Source organism: Desmodus rotundus, chromosome 2 (genome assembly GCF_022682495.2).
Source record: "Desmodus rotundus isolate HL8 chromosome 2, HLdesRot8A.1, whole genome shotgun sequence".
Taxonomy (NCBI): Eukaryota; Metazoa; Chordata; class Mammalia; order Chiroptera; family Phyllostomidae; genus Desmodus; species Desmodus rotundus.
Window position 1 is genome coordinate 51,164,351 of NC_071388.1, and position 12,095 is coordinate 51,176,445.

The following is a 12,095-nucleotide window of genomic DNA, read 5'->3' on the forward strand; positions in this document are numbered from 1 at the left end:
GTTTTTGGGAATTGAACCAAATGAACTGGAGAGAGAGTCTCTTCCTTTGGCAAACCTGCTGACCTTAGAATTGAATTGATTTGAGCCTGAGGAAGCATGTTTTCGTAAAAGCTCATCACTGGAGATGAGGGAAAAGTGGACTTTCTTGTTGAAGCTGGCGTCTTGCTCCTTCCTTTCCCCAAATCTGCTCCTGCCTTTTGTTAAGGGCTTCACTGTCCTCCCTGCCACCCAGCTAGAAACCTGAGACTCACTTCAGGTTTCTCAGTGTCCCCCATCTTCCAACCCCATCCTCCTGACCCCTGACCTCCTCAGCAAACCCTTTCTTTGGCTCAGACCTAGTAGAGTGTCCTTGGAGAGACTGTGCCCACCAGGAAGGCCCCGTATGCGCACACCCTGTCCCACACTGGACACCATCCAGCTTTCTAATTTTTGTAGGATTCACAGGTGCAAAGTGACACCTATATCATTTGAAATCACATCTCCATAATTCACATTTAGGTTTTTAAATCCTTCTGTGAATGTGCTGTTCCGATGCTGAAACCTTTCATTCTATTTCCTTAGCACCCCAGGCCCTTGTGGCTCTGACCCCAGGTCAGATGACAGCCCTTGTTTTCCCTACCTCCTGCTCTCCTCACACTGCACTCAGCCAACTGTCTGAAGCACGGGCAGGAGTGTGGACTTGCTCTGTGTGAAGTCCTTCAATAACTGCCGGGCATCCTTCATAAATACGCAAGCTTCTCACTTGGACCTTCTAGGCCTTAGAGAATCTGGCTCCAGCTGGCTTTCCAGCCCTATCTCCTCCTTTCCTCTCTCATCAGTAGCCTGCACCAGACACCCACAGCCCTGACCTCATCGCTCACCTGTCTCCATGCCTTGGCTCTTCTTGCCAAACCTCCAGTACCCTCCTTGCGCTGCTTGTGGCCCCTCAAGTGCAGCCTTCCCTAAGGTCTGTGCTAGCCCAGGCCTCCACCTCCCCTGAACTCCCAGGGCTCGCCCAGCACCGAACTCTCTATGCTTATGTTTTTGTCCCATGTGCCCTCGTCTATGATATCTCCCACGAGAGCTCGAGCTCCTGGAGGGCCTGCTGTACATTTGATTCATTTCTCCCTGCCCCACCCCAGTGTTTCACCCAGGCCAGTCCACGTTGCAGGCAGGAAAACCAGGTGGGAGGCTGCACGATGCCTGAGTGCAGGGTGATAAAGCGCCTCCCTGGGCTGGGAACTGGAAAGGAGAATGGAGAGGGGGATACTCAGAAGCACTTTTGACTAGTTGGCCATGAGGGTTAAGGGGAGGAGAGATTGGAGAATACTCCCAGCTCCTGGGCTTGGGTTTGCTGGATGGGCCTCCAGGAGGAGTAGGGGACAGAGGTTGGTTGGGATGCGTTTGTGACTGTGAGAATAGAACCCAGGGAGGCTGAGCATGTGAATATCTCAGGATGGGGGCCCAAAAGGCCTGAGCCTGAGATGGAGATTGGGGGTCATCAGCATGGAGGTCTCATCCAACACCAGGGGCACGCATGAGATCGCCCAGGAAGGCCAGTAACAGTGCACCCTGAGGAACAAACATGGAAGAGGTGGCTGGGGAAGACGGAAAGAACTGAGGCTGGGTGAGAGGGAGGTGTCCTGAAAACCGAGGGGGAGGAATTGCTGTGACTGACTGCCGCAGAGTCAGATGCGGTGATAGAGCCAAGACTGAAGCTCTGAAAGCTAAGTCTGCCCCAGCCCACCCAGCTCACCGTCCTCCCCTCCTCTCTCAGAGCTGTTCTTTCAACTCGAGGAACAGTCATCTCGTCTGCCCAACGGACACAGCCACAGCGCCCCCTCTGGGAGATTTGTGTAGTGGAAGCCAACTAGCTGTTGTCGACCTTCCCAAGGCACCTGTCATTGGTTCTTTCTTTTTTCTTTTTTTAATCCTCACCTGAGGACCTTTTTTTTTCATTGCTTGTAGAGAGAAAGCGAGAGAAATATCGATGTGAGGGAGAAAAATCCATTGGCTAGCTTCTTGTACACTCCATGACAGGGGATCGAACACACAATGTGGGTATGAGCCGTGACAGGGAATTGAACCTGCCACCTTTCAGTCTGTGAGACAATGCTCCAGCCAACTGAGCCACACTGGCCAGCACAGGGCCTTTCATCTTGAGTTCTGGAAGCAGACCTGGAGGAGAAGCTCAGGCCAAGAGTTCCCAACACACCAAAGTCAGACCCTTGTCCCTAACCATTCTGGGCACCTCTGCTTCTATCACCTCCTATATCCACTAAAAATGAATTCCCAGGGGGAGAAATAGAAACAGACATTTGGCTTTTGAACTGGAAGTCAAAAAGGGTAGCCTCCATTTTGTAAAAGTAGTACCTAAGGATTGGAACTTCAGGGTGGGGATGAGAGTGGGGTGGGAATTAAATAATAGAAAAACACCAGGAGAGTGGCCTTATTTTATTCTCCAGACCACGATGCAGCTTCAATGGGTGCTTTGCAAAGCTTGAGAAAGGCCTCGTTCGGTCTCTGACTCTGAGACAGAGTAATGAAGGACAAGGAGAGGAGGAGGAGACTCCGGGTGTTGCCCTTGGCCGCCTCCACCTTGGACTCGGTACCTCCAACCTTTGCATCTGGAAAACTAGCTTCAGCTTCCCCTCTTCCCCCACCTTGTTTGGTCAGACCTCAGAAGCCGTCTGCTTATGCTCCTGCTCTGTGTACCCTGCACCTAGGGCTCCCCTGCCTGAGCCCCAATAGACAGAGTGACCCTAACAACACCACAGCTCGACTTCAATTCCCACTCCTGAGTGGCATTGTACATCATTCCTGGGGAGCCTGAGCCCTGCCTAGGAGAGAGCTGGACGTTCAGCCAGCGACACTGGGCCTTGTCACACGCAAGCACTACAGTGCCTTCGGGATTGCTGTAGGTGCACTGGTTCCAGGCTGCCTGTTCCTTCGCAGACAGATCCCAGGTGCCCCGTGGCTCCCTGTCCTCCAGTTCCAGGGCCCGGAAGTCCAAGTGGTCCCAGGTGACAGGGCACACCAGCTGCTCCTTCTTCAAGGCAGGCACTACCTGGCCCTGCAGGTAGACAGGACCCGCACAATAGGTCTGGATGTTGAAGAGCTTGTCGCTGTACTCGTGCAGCCAGCTGAAGAGGTAGGCCAGGTGGCAGTCACACTGCCAGGGGTTGCCATGCAAGGCGAGGTTGAACAGGTTGTAGTTGGTGTTGAAGATGCCCTCCGGGAGCGTGGTCAGGAGGTTCCTGGAAAGGCTGAGCAGCTCGAGCTTGGACAGGTTCTGGAAGAGGTCTACATGCAGGGCCGTCAGGTTGTTGCTGCCCAGGTAGAGCTTGGTCAACTCCTCTAGGTCCCTGAAGGTGCCAGCCGGGAGATGGGTAATGGCATTGTGTGAGAGCGTAAGGGAACTGAGGTTACACAGTTTGGCAAAGGCTCCCTCAGAGACAGTCTCCAGCTGGTTGTGGGACAGGGACAGGCCAACCAGTCTTGGGGTATGGGCAAAGAGGCCAGCGGGCAGCACCTGCAGTGCATTCCCCTGTAAGTTCAGGAAGGTCAGGTTGCCCAGGGAGGAGAAGACCGAGGGCGGCAGGTGCCGGATGTCATTGCGCTGCAGCCACAGCTTCTCCAGGCAGAAGAGCTGTGAGAACACTTCCAGGGGCAGCTCTGAGATGGAGTTGCCATCCAGAAAGAGCTCCTGCAGGCTGCCCAGCTTGCTGAACACGTGCTGGGGCAGGCTGGAGAGCACATTGTTGCTCAGCCTCAGGGTCTGCAGGCTGCCAAGGGGGTCGAACAGATCCTCGGGCAGCTGGGCCAGGAGATTCTGAGCAAGGTTAAGGGTCTTCAGGTGTTTCAGAGACTGGAAGAGCCTCCCGGGCAGGGTCTGGACCCGGTTGCCCTGCAGCTGAAGGGACTCCAGGGCATCCATGTGGTGGAAGAGGTCCTCAGGCAGAGCCTTCAGCATGTTGAAGCTGAGGGTGAACTTGCCCAGCAAGGTCAAGTTGGAGAAGGTCTCAGTGCTGAGGTTGGAAAAGGTGCTGCCGGTGATCTCCAGGTCCTGGAGCCTGGGCAGTCCACCAAAGGCATCCAGCTCAAAGTGGCTGACCTGGGTGTTGAGGAATATTACCTTGGTTAGGTTGGGGCTTCCACTGAAGGCCCTGCTTCCAACCGTGGTGAACAAGGTCTCTACGAAGACTATGTCCGTGGCATGGGGCGGGATGTCCAGAGGGATGGTGGTCAGCGCTTCGTCAGTGCAGAACACCTTCTGGACGAAGCAGTCACACCCCACGGGGCAGGGCCGGGAGAGCCTGGCCAGGAGCAGGAGGCAGGCCCAGTGCAGCCAGGCTCCAGGAAGCATCTCCTAGATCTGCGTTGGGAGAGAAAACAGAAGTGGTGCCTTTATCCAGGGCTGTGGGTCTTGGTGACCAGCATACTGGATGGGGAGCCGAAGACGGGATTAGCTCTGCTGGGGAGGCTAGCCTTTTGGACAGAAGTTTATGTTTTTAATGGCTTTCATGCTACCTCAAAGCAGCCTTGCAAGGTCGGTGGGACCAGTGTTCTAACCTCCTGACAGCAAGACCGTCACATGGCTTGTCCGCAGCTACCCTGCCTTTGAGTGACAGGATCAAGACCCAGGTCTCCTGTGTTCTTTCCAGATTGGAGAGTCAGAAAGGCATGGAAGAGAGATATAAAAGACTACGGGTAGTGTGGAATTTTTAAGACAATATGCCAAATATGGGCAGATTATTCTTGAATTGGAAATTTTTAAACCATACTCTTCCCGAGTTTCCAAATATCAGTACATTCCAGAGCCTAATTATGAAAAGATCTTACCATCTGCTCTTTGCACATCTGCTGAGGGAGAGAGCAGCCTCAGTGACAGGAGGACTCTTATCTTGGAACAAGTTCGCAGGCTCCTTGGTTCGGCTGCCAGCGCTCCCCCTGCCCTCTGCACCCCAACCTCACCAGCATGGAGGCCGTGGAGCTTCCCACACAATGTGGACACAGGGGTCCCAGATGCAGGATTCCACAGCCCAGTAGGTTTTGTCCTGGGGGTTTTGTTTTAATTAAGGGAAGGGGACCAGATTTTTAGTTTACTAAATAAGAATTGTGTTTTAGAAAAAAAAAGTACCAGCATGCGCCCACAGGTCACAAGTTGGTGACTCGGCTTACAATGTGTGGTTTCTGTCTCGGTCTTTTTATGCATGGACCCTTAGCCAACATGTAAACATTGAGATGTCACATTAAAAGTCTAGATTTCGGGATGATTTAGGGGCAATGGACTCACATTCCTACATGACAAGACCACCTGGGAATTAGCTGCCCCAGTAGGGCGGTGCCCCTCTCAGGTTACTGCTGTTCCCACCTGCCTCATTGTGTGCATGGCTTGTGCTGGTTCCGGTTCCATAAATTAGAATCCCAGCTCCATCCCGTCCCACCTCTGTGACCTTGGGCTTGTTACTTAATTTGTCTGTGCTTCAATTTTTACCTGTAAAATGGAGATAATAATAGTGCCTATCGTGTTATGGTAATTGAGGATCAAATGAGTAAATATAGGTAAAGGTTTAGATTAGTGTGTGAGATAAAGTGAGCAATTAATAAACTACATTAATTATTGTTAAAGGTTGCAAGCCACCGCTGTTACAGAAAAAATTACTTGAACCCCAAAAAGGTAGAAAAAACAAAATGCCCTTTAGATAGGCTACATTTGAAAGGAAGGGAGAGAGGGAGGAAAACCCCTCACATACCATAATCCTAATTTTTCTCAATTTACCCATCTGCAGTAAGAACTCACAATTGGCCCCTAGCTGCCTCTCTGCTGCCCTCTTCTGGCTGCCACCTCCATCTCAAGATGCAGCTTCAAGTTAAAGGGCTTCTTGTATAGAAGCCTCTAGCAAACATCGTGCTCGTAAAAACCCCTGTACCCTCCTCCCATTCAGACACTCAGTAACTCTAACTTTTTCCAGGAGTTTTTCAGCCGAATCAATACAGAAGGGACAATTTCCCCGAGACAGTGAGCACCTCCACTGAGCCTCCCCTGATGCACGCACAGCCACTGATCCCACACAAAACTCCTAGGGATCCTGACCCACACCTTCCCTGCCCAGAAACGAGGGCCCTGGTGGTTTAGTTCTCTCCCTTAGCACCTAGCACAGACCTCTGAAATGAAGGGTTCCCGTGGCTGTCCTTTTCGTGGGAAGACGGCTGTCCTCCCCCTGAACGCTGAGTGCCCAGCACAGTGTTGACTTACGAGGCACTCAGTTAGTGTTGGTGGGACCGGACCCTCCACAGCTGACACCAGCAGCCTGGGAGGCAGACCTGTCGGTCCCTGGAATGCTTCAAGCCCAGAGTGAATGACCCCCAGCCAGGCTGGGGGAACGGCCTTGAATCCCCACCATCCATCCCTTCAGGAAACCTGGGAGAAAGCCGGAGGTACAGGTTAAAAGAAAGTGAAAACCTCCTGGGGATCACGTGTCCCACCTACTGAGCCAGCCTGAGAAGGCATCCCCTTTTCTCCCGGTCTGTGCCTCTAACTTCTAATCCACTGTCACTTGGAAATATATGCTTTAGAATTTTCCAACAAAAGTAGTAACTTGAGATTCAGAATTCGAATCAAAATGATGACATCAGTCACATAGAAAATCAAATGCAAACAAATCAGCTTCAACTCAGGCAGAAGTGGGTGAAGGAGGTGAGGGGGAATCTCTCTGATGTGGGGGGCAGAGCTGGGGGGTTGTTCCCACCTGCCAATCCCCAGAACTCCCACACATACATCTTGATACCCAACACAAATCTAGAAGGACCCAGAACAAGGAAGCTGGGGGTCCCAGAGCCACAGCGACTGGTCTGAGGGCACACAGCTAAGAAGAAAGTGGCCAGGATCAGTCCTGATGGCCTGAGTTCCAAGCAAGGTGCTTGCTGGGACACCCTGGGTACGGCTTCCATACCAAGGCAGGCCCCCTCCTCACATTTGCAGGACCCACAGTGAATATACACAAGGGACCTCACCAACCGTCTGTCAGCTGCACTTCCCCCCAACTCTCTCCAGCACTGGGAGTAGAGACCTCCATGCACGGCTGTGAAACGGTTGTCTTAAGGAAGTTGGACCTGGGGAGACAGCAGACTTAAGCCCCGGGTCCTGAGTACTTAAAGCCTGGTTTAAAATGGGGCACAGCCCCAGCTGGTGGCTCAGCTGGTTGGATTGTCATCCTGTACACCCTGTACATACACATCCTGTGTATGTCCCCGAGCTCTGGTCAGGGGACACACCTAGGCTGCAGGTTCAATCCCTGGCCGGGGCGTGTATAGGAGCAACCGATCGATGCTTCTCTCTCACATCGATGTTTCTCTCTCTCTCTCCATCCTCTCTCTCTAAAATCAGTAAAACATATCCTCAGGTGAGGATTAAAAAAAAGTAATAAAATAAAACGGGGCATAGCCTCTGATGGGCGTGTCCCTTTGGTCTTGCAAACTTCCGACCCCTTGGGGTGTCGTAGCGGGAGCAGGGCCAGAACAGGGCCTCTAAAGTTTCGGGCAAGACCCCTCCTGCCCCAATCTACTGGGCTGGGAGGAAGCAGGGGATGGTACTTGTGGGGAGGGTGTGGAACACTGATAATTCCCAAACAACCCACGCCTGATCATTCACATCAGTCTAGAATGGCTCAGAGTTTGTACTCTGGTGTCAGACTGTCTGGGGTCAAATCTTATCTCCATCCATTATTAGCTGTGTGGCCTTGACTGAATTACCTAACCTCTCTGTGCTTCAATTTTCTCATCTTCAACACAATGAGCTTCAATATTACCTTCCTCATGGGGTTGTTTTGAGGACCAAAATGGGACCACTGAGAGCTCCAAACCCAGAGCCTGGCCCAGTGTACACTCGGCAGCATCGGCCGCCCTGATCGTTCTGGGTCAGGCCAGCCCTGGTTTTGTCCCAGGTGGTGACAGAGGTTGGCTACGGAGTAACTCAACCACCCCATTTATAGACCAGCGAGGTTTACAGCTGTCTACAGCACTTTTTCTGGCTCCTTCCTCCCAAACAAGGAAAACGTGTGATTGTTCCGTCCTTGATGTAGACGAGTACAGATTCTAACGACTCTGGCCAGGATGCCCTGGACTCGGGTCCCTTCCCCAATCCACTCACAGGAGCAGGTCGCTATGGGCCCTAGAGATGGGAAGTGCCGCCTCCTAGACACTGTGGAGGACGGCACCAGCGGGGACAGTGGGGCGGCAGCCAGAAGACTCCTGCTTCCCATCGGAAAAACCACCTCTGCACTTATGCAGAGACCAGAAGTGCCCACAAAAATGTTCCGTGCTCTCAGCAAGCCTGGTTTGAGGTCTTTTTTTTGGAGGGGGGGGGTGTTTACTCGTTGCAAATGAACTCTTTCCTCTTCTCAAATGGCCTTTGGGTTGGTACATTTCTGTGTGTGCACAAGCCAGTCTATCGTCCACCACAGAACTAGCCCTCACTCCTTCCAGAGGGTGATGGGAGCCCAGAGCCCTGCCCACCTCGCCCAGGCCCCTGGGGGAGGCCTGCTGCTCCTCGGACCTCAGTCTCTTTCCCTCCCCACCCAGGAAAATAAGCCAAGCGGCTGAGGCAGTCAGACCAGGTATGGGCTCCTGACTGTCCCTACCCAGAGGGCCGGCCGTCCCCCACCTGCCGCTCAGTGCGTCCCAGGCAGTGAAGCAACCCCTCAGAGTCCCAGTTTCTGCATTTGTAGATTAAGAGGCATCATGAAAATAATAATACTAGCTGAATTACAGCATTGTTAAGGTTATTGGGGCCAGGAAATAACATGCGAATTCCTTACCCCCTGGTGACATAGCATTGGGTGTATGATGTTGTGATATAATCAGATACATATATTTGGTCTTCCTCCTGGTTCCTGCCACAGAGCTCCCAAAACCCTTGGAATTTCCTGAGTGATAAGAGAGGAGGAGCATCTTTTGTTATTCTTAATAAGCCCCTTTCAACCCACACCTGAGTTCATGTAAATGAAGCGATTCTGGATGGACCACCCCCCCGCCCCCCAATAGCTTCAGATTATACACAAAATATTCGCTGTGGTTACCTCTGAACAATAGGATTGTGGGTGATTTAATTTTTTTCCTTTTGCTAAACCATACACTTTGCACACTTTTAAAATAAAAAGGAACTACTTTTGTTATAAGGCTGAAAGTTACTATAAAAGTTAAGATATCGGCGTGTGAAACACCCCGCACACGGTACACGGTAGGGCCACCTTGATGTTTTCCTTTCTCAAAGTCACAACGCAAAGGCTCAAAGGAGCTTGTCCGTCATGTCATAGCATTCCTGAAGGGAAGCAAGCTCGCATTCTGAAATAAGAGGGCTCGTGAGCCCAGCACAGAGAAGGGCCCCAGTGCGCTGAGCTGAACGGCAGGTGTCCCTGGCTGTCTCTCAGGTCTGACTCTTCCTCTGTCAGTGGAGTTCAGATTCTGGCGCCGCTCCCTGCTCCTTGCGGGGGCTTGGGCAGGTCACTCCATCTTTCTAAGCCTCAATTTCTTCATCCATGATTAGAACCCCATCCCTTAGGGTTAAATTCATACTCAAGTGCATGCCAAATACATTAAGTTACATAGTCAATATAAAGCATTTAACGTAGCGCCTGACAGACAGCACATGTTCAACAGAAGGTAGCTGACAACACACTTCATTCCTGAAGTGACTACATACTTCATCAGCTGAACCAGAACTCTTCTGGAAATCAAAGGGGTGCTATTGATAGTTACGCCAGGATGACAGGCACATACTGGGTGGGACCAGGCAAGCCTGGATAATGGCACCCTGCTTATTCCCAGTGCCCTCCATTCACTAGGAGCAAGGGCCAGGTGGCTTTCCTCTCGGAATCCCCCCACCTCGACCTACCTCCTGCCTCATTCAGCCCAGCATCATCCTGGGGGAGGGAGGGTGGGGGGTGAGTACCTCAGGGGCTTCTTCTTCCAGGGCAGGGGGACAGGGATACTTCAGTTTGCCGGGAGTTGGGGACATGCTCCAAGGCCTAGGAGGAGCGGCCAGCTCCCGGCCTGCCCCTCAGCCAGGACTCCAGATCCCTCCCACGCTCCCACAGACCCAGGAGCCCTACAGGGACTCTAGGAGACCTACCGTGCGTGAGGGGCTGGGCCGGTGAGGACCTACTGCCCTAGCTCTTCCTTGGGAGCAGAAGGGTGTGTGGTGTGTGGTCTGTGGTCAGCGTGGACCCAGCAGCCCGAAGCTGATCAAAGTTCCAGGAAGTGGTTCCTCCCCTCACGTGGCCTGAGTATTCCCGGAATGTCACCCAGGTCACAGGAGATCAGAGAGTCTGGGACAAGGCCTCTGAATATTACAAAATGATCCCAAACTGCTCCCGTACATGGGCAGATCGCCAGGGGGGCCAAAATCCATCTAAGGTCACAGGCTTGGCACCCTTCAGACCACCAGGGCACCCATGAGGCCACAGAAAGTTCCCAGTAGGCCCCTCCAGGAGTGAGACCTGGGACCGGGGGTCCATGCTCACACCCCTCCTTGCGAAAGGCCAGGCTGGTCCCCAGGAGCCAGACCTCAGCTGGAGAGCCAGCCTGGGGCACCTGCATGGCCCTCAACACCAGGGGCAAGTCTAAGAAGGTCGTGGGTTTATTGTTTGGTTAGTTAGTTAGTTAGTTTGTTGAATAAACTAACTTTCTAAGCCCTTTCTGCATTAAAAAGGGGGAAAAGACTTGAGTTGGATTTTAGCCTAATATGGAGAGGAACATTTTCACCTTATCCAGGGATGAAAGTTGTTTTGGGAGGCAGTGACATTCCTGTCTCTGGAGCTGGTCACACAGGGGCTGCAGAACAAAGTGAAGAGCGTGTGTGCAAGTGTCCATGTGCACGTGTGTGTACATCGACAGAGGTGCAGGGCAAAGGGATGACCTACACAAGCCACAATCTAAGATCATTTTCAATGTCCAGATTCTAGCATTTAAAGTACTGTCTTGGCTTTTAAACTTATTGCGTGATATCAATATTTATGTCACCGTTTTTCAAATCCAAACCAGTATATACTTTTTGCATATGAGCAGATTTCTTCAGCCAAAGTGCAAGGGCCTGATCGAGGGTGGCAAGGAAGCGTTATTCTCTGGAGACACAATACAAGCCCACACTGGGGCAGAGGAGAAGGGAGCATGGAAGAAGGGAGAAAGGCTGTGAAGGAGATGCTCCCGGCCCCACCCTCAGTAGCACCCAGGCTGGCAGGGGCAGGATGGCTGAGGGCGGGGGGTGAGTGCACCTCAGCAGGAGACTCCCAACTGCGCTGAGGGGACAAACAGGGCCTGGAGGCAGCAACACAGGCCTCCGGAAAGAGAGAGGTCTGTTTGTCACTGTCACGGTGAACAACGGGACTTGGCATTCCACAGATCTGGGTTTGAGCCCTGGCTCCTCAACTAACGAGCCAGTCCTCATACAAGTTATTTAATCTCTGCGAGTCTCTTCATTCTCATCTGTGAAATGGGCATGGGGGGAGACTGGGGAGGTGTGTGTGTGCACACGTGTCAAATTAAACTACAGGTACGTGCAGCCGGAAGGACATGTGTGGGTATGTGGAGGCAAGACTTGCCTTCAGAACTCCAGAAATCTTCTGGGAAATAGGTTGAACATTCCAACTCCTTCTCCTGTTACCCAAAATTCCAGAGACCTGTCTGAGTGGACAGGTGCAATGGGTAGGGAAAGACAACGAGGCCCTGTCCCTAGTCATCAAAAGGGTCCAGCCTCATGATATGGTGAACACACTGCTGACTGCTGTCGGGGTCCAGCCTCCTGGAATAGGCTTCCAGCTGGCAGAAGGGATCTAAGAACTAAGAGATCCAGGAAAACCCGGGTTGAAGCCCTTTTTCTGGGCATGGCAATGGGGTGCAGGAACAGCAGAGAGGATCAGCTTTCTCTTCAGACCTGGGGCTCTGACAATGACTGTGACAGCCCTTGGAACCTGGAGACCTGAAATAGTCCTGGGGTCACCGGAACACTTGGAGGGAGTCACCTTCATTCAGATGGTGTCTTCTGAGAGGCTCTGACTCTCTGAGCCTGGGGCTAAGCACTGATAAGGGTCCAGAGGTGTGGGTGGTCCTACCCACAT

General features: G+C 52.4%; 1 protein-coding gene across 1 annotated transcript; it reads right to left on the minus strand.

Moving 5' to 3' along the window:
- Positions 1 to 2,418: 2,418 nt before the first annotated feature.
- Positions 2,419 to 10,244, minus strand: CPN2 (carboxypeptidase N subunit 2). Its single transcript, XM_024556265.3, has 2 exons — positions 10,112 to 10,244; positions 2,419 to 4,354 (listed from the first exon to the last, which is right to left on the minus strand). Exon 2 carries the CDS (start codon positions 4,343 to 4,345, stop codon positions 2,702 to 2,704), a length of 1,644 nt encoding a protein of 547 aa, XP_024412033.2. The 5' UTR covers positions 4,346 to 4,354; positions 10,112 to 10,244; the 3' UTR covers positions 2,419 to 2,701.
- Between the last annotated feature and the right edge of the window lie 1,851 nt (positions 10,245 to 12,095).

What these genes read in the sequence shown, in the direction of transcription:
- CPN2 (XM_024556265.3), bottom strand. Translation starts at nt 4,345, where the DNA reads ATGCTTCCTGGAGCCTGGCTGCACTGGGCCTGCCTCCTGCTCCTGGCC.